Raw genomic sequence first — 4,154 nt, forward strand, 5'->3', positions numbered from 1 at the left:
AGGCAAGGAAGGAACATTATAACAGTTCAATGACACATTCAAGCCAGGCAGGGCTGGTGAAGTGTGCAGCTTGGGAAAGTGGCGTGGCTAGGGTAGGGTTCTGAGGGCCAGACAAAGAACTCAGGGGGCCGTATTCAGCCTGATGTTCCCCACCCAATTTAACCCTCACAGTTGTCTCACATTGCCCCAGTCCTGTAACAAATTCGAATGTCAGTATTTGTCCAGTTTATGGACAGAGCAGCAGCCTCAGATTCCCAAGTCGAGCCTATCACTATCTAACTGAGAATGAACAAAGAGCACTTTCCCTCCCAGATTAGACGCAGGGCCCTCACCAAGCTCTTCTTCAGTCGCCACATGTCCCCACGCCCGATGTACTGATCCTTGAACGTCAGCTCCACCAGATCAAGGGTCACTTCCTAAAGAGGAGGGGAGCAGAGAAGCTTGATGGCTAAGGTGTTTGAGAGCCCCATTCTGCTCCTGTGGAGGCCTGGCGCTGAAATCTGTAGGCTCCTGATTACAAGCACAAGCTCCCCTGATCTCCCCACTTAGCTGAAGAGAACTTTTCATTTATTATTATTTATTATTATTATTTATTTCAGAAAATTTATACAGCGCTTGAATAAAAAACTCCAACAACCTCAAAGCAGTTTACCAAAAAAAATGAAAGAAAATAAGCTTTATGACAGATAAACACCTGCATGTATGATCCCCCATAGCAAAACTGCTAAGTTTAGGTATACAGTACTAGTTTTTTAAACCATTATTTTAAACTGTATTTTGATATGCCTGCTATTTGTATAGTCTGTTTATGTTTTGGATCATATTTTATGTATACCACCTGTAATTGAGTAGGCAGCTTGTTAAATAAATTTTAAAAACAACTGTGTTACCAGGTCCTTAGTGACTCTCTTTGTGCCAACCCTCTCTTACACTAGGCAAGTAAAGTCACAGGTGGCATTATTTATATGGCAGATACCATAGGCACACCCCTAAGGCAAGCTGGCTGACACTGGACAGGAGGTCAGGGGCATCCCAAGGTAGTTGCTGATGAGGAAAGTACTCAGAGCATGTAAAGGCATCCATCTAAGGCAGGCTGCCCTACAGCAAGGAGTATACAGCCATAGTCCGAGATCTGCTACTCTCCTGCTAGAATTGCTGAACCCCAGCAGAATGCAACTTTGCAAAAGTGTTCAAATGCCTCCACAGAGCAGATTAACCTGCTTTTGCCACTTGGGCTGGGAGACAATCCCCACATGCTTGGAACCAGACCAGGTGGAAATGCCTCAGGGCAAAGGCTGCAGTGCCACAAATACCTTTGGGTCAACAACGTTCACATGGACATCCTGGTAGGGTCTCAGTCGGAACACCTGTGCCACAGTCTGATCTACACTTATGGTTTCTGCGAAAAGAAGGAAATCCTAGGTGATTGAGAGAAGGTGGCTTCCAACTGTGTCACCCCAGCAAAGACTTCACGTTGGATCTCACAGAGACCTTGTCACTCCCTAGATGGAGAGCTGTTTGGCAGCAGACAACACTATTGGCTGATTATACTGCACTCATTAAGGTGCACCCAAATAAAGATCAGAAAATCCCTACCTTTCTGCAAATCCTCCTTAAGTGACTTCACTTGCAGGAGCAAAGGGCTGGAACACAAGACAGATAAACAGCTGCATGAATTGGGCCTCTACAACATGCTCTAAGAAGCTGAGATGTTCTAATGTATCCCCTAAACCCTACCACACTGACGTCCAAGGAGGGCATCATAGCTGCTTCAAGAGATCAGCATTTCCCTTACACGTTTAATTCAAGATTCGCATTGTGCAACCAGAAGCTAAATTGATTTGGGAAGGAAGAGGCTAGGAAATAGGAAGAATGCCAAAACCACAAGAGGTGGTTGGCTTGAACACTCTTGTGTCTCCATCGGCCTGGTAACCTCCCGGATTAGAAGTGGGACATTCTTCTATTGCACAGGGTTAGGGCAGCAGTCAAAGGCCTGTCCCTCCCAGGGAAAACAACAACCAGCCTCCATGAACCTCCACCCAAGCAAGACCATGCTTTCAACGCTCTGTCCTTCGTGGTTTAGGAGATGTGGACAAGGTTCTTTATGAAGCCAGAACCTCTAGTGGTCAGGAGTTTAGAGGAACTGGTGCATGATGTCTTCTACGCACTTACAAAGTACATCATATCTTTTAAATATATAAAATAACTTTATGTATTACTTTCTATACAAAGGCATCAAGGCAACTTACATAGTAAACAAATATTAAAAACATACAACAATAGCAGCTAAAAGTGGTCACACAAAACAACCCCCCTCCAAGTACACGTTTCCCATTGAGCTAGCAAGAGACATATATCAACATTCAAATACTTCACTGTAGAGTGAAAGACATGACCAAGAGGTGGAAAGACGTTAAGACTAATTCTAACATGTATTGTCCACCTGAATGTGTCCTAGTAGTCTTGGAGTAATAGCTAACATACCATCCTGCCCAATGGAGTTGGAGCTTCTTACCTCAATGCCAAACACAGCAGGGTAACAGCCAGCATCTGTAACCAACTAAATACAGTAGCGCCTAGGGTTACGTAACCCTCTGGTTACGTAAACTTCATGTTACGAAAGCGGCAAACCCGGAAGTATCAGACCAGGTTTCGCCACATGCATGCACAGAACAGTGACCCTCGGGTTGTGAAAACCTCGGGATCCGGCCAGACCTCTGAAACAGATCCCGTTCACAACCGGAGGTACCACTGTACATGCGGTACACATGCGGTACTCCTTCACAAATGTCAACTTTAGTTTTGTCAAGCTAGAGGCCTTCATCAAACCTACCTCAAAGCTGCCAACCATTTGGCGGAGTCTGCAAAGATGGCCCCTTTTCCTGCACCATTCCCCCAAATTGCTGCATGCAAAAGCCCAAATACAAAAGGATTCACCTGTATTCATCATTAGGGTGTGCAATTTCCACAATGTCTCCCAGCTTGATCTGAAGAAATACTTTGGGGTTCACCACAAGCTCATCATCTGAAAGGGGGAAGAAATTAGGGAGGTGGGGTTATAAATCTGTAAGGCTGTTTTACTATTTAGAAGTACCTGCAGCATTTCCAGATAGCAAAGAATTTCTTTCAATAGAGATTATTCTATTGCACTTTTTACACAAAGGGCCCTGAGGGCATTTCCACCACCTCCATGGCTACTGACCGCTGCTTCCAAAGCCTTTCTTGTGAATGACGAGCTTGTAGACCTTGCTGGTCTTCATCCTGAATTCTTGTTGTTCTCAGTTATTAGACAGCAGGCATTTTTACAAGGTCTTGCATTTCTGCAAAATAAGCGAGCAAAGCATTCAAAACCACTTGCCATCCATTCTGCATTTCAAGGAAAACAACCCCACAGTCCAGCTGCAAAATAAGGCCATCGTCACATTTTGTACCAGCAAATTTCACAAAGTAAGTTATGCACTGTGGCAACGCAGGAACTGTACTCTGCACCAACTCAGGGGCACTTTCACCTCTACCCCAGAGAAAGAAATGGGGTGTGTTGTGCAAACTACTGGAGTGGCAGTTTCATCTATATACCCCCTTCAGATTTCATGTAGTGGTGGGTGTTTTTGTTGTTTTGTTTTTGGGTGAGAATCCCTTTTGTGAAAGCTACCCTACTTTAAAAAAAATATCTAACAGTAATTCAGCATATGAGATAGTATTTCCTGGCGTACTACTGTAGTTTGTTACTTGCAGGGAATCTGCCATTTATCATCTATTTATTGTTGCATTTATATCCCACCCTTTGCTCCAAGGAGCTCGTGGCTCTCTCCGTCCTCACGTAATCTCCACAACAACCATGCGAGACCCATTAACACTACATTTCTGGCCGTCCCCCGTGGTCCGGAATAGTACAGTCCACTCGCCTCCAACCCAATGGCGAAAGAAGGAGGGCGAGCGCACTCAACCCCCCAAAAGGGGGGGGAGAGGTAGATTAACTCATGCCTACCCGCGACCGACCGTGCTGTTGGGCTGAGGGGAACCGACGGCTCTCGTGCTACACTTACCCACAGCACCGGAGAGGGGGGCGTGGCGGACCCGCTCCCCGCACGAAGCGCACGCGCCTGGGCTCCCTTTTGATTTCCTCATCCGGGAGCCTCGCGCGCGCTTTTCCG

General features: G+C 45.9%; 1 protein-coding gene across 3 annotated transcripts in view; it reads right to left on the reverse strand.

Moving 5' to 3' along the window:
• Positions 1-3,325, reverse strand: part of DEPDC5 (DEP domain containing 5, GATOR1 subcomplex subunit) — a 55,339-nt gene extending 52,014 nt beyond the window's left edge. For all 3 annotated transcript variants that reach the window (XM_081174645.1, XM_081174646.1, XM_081174644.1), the window contains exons 1-5: positions 3,203-3,325; positions 2,938-3,025; positions 1,597-1,643; positions 1,314-1,399; positions 333-416 (exon numbers count right to left, since the gene is read on the reverse strand). In XM_081174645.1, the coding sequence (XP_081030771.1) occupies positions 333-416; positions 1,314-1,399; positions 1,597-1,643; positions 2,938-3,025; positions 3,203-3,260 (363 nt within the window). In that variant the 5' untranslated portion in view covers positions 3,261-3,325. The remainder of the gene's footprint in view (positions 1-332; positions 417-1,313; positions 1,400-1,596; positions 1,644-2,937; positions 3,026-3,202) is intronic.
• Positions 3,326-4,154: the final 829 nt, after the last annotated feature.

The sequence above is a fragment of the Podarcis bocagei genome (genome assembly GCF_964188305.1).
Source record: "Podarcis bocagei genome assembly, chromosome: 16".
In the NCBI taxonomy this organism is placed as follows: domain Eukaryota; kingdom Metazoa; phylum Chordata; class Lepidosauria; order Squamata; family Lacertidae; genus Podarcis; species Podarcis bocagei.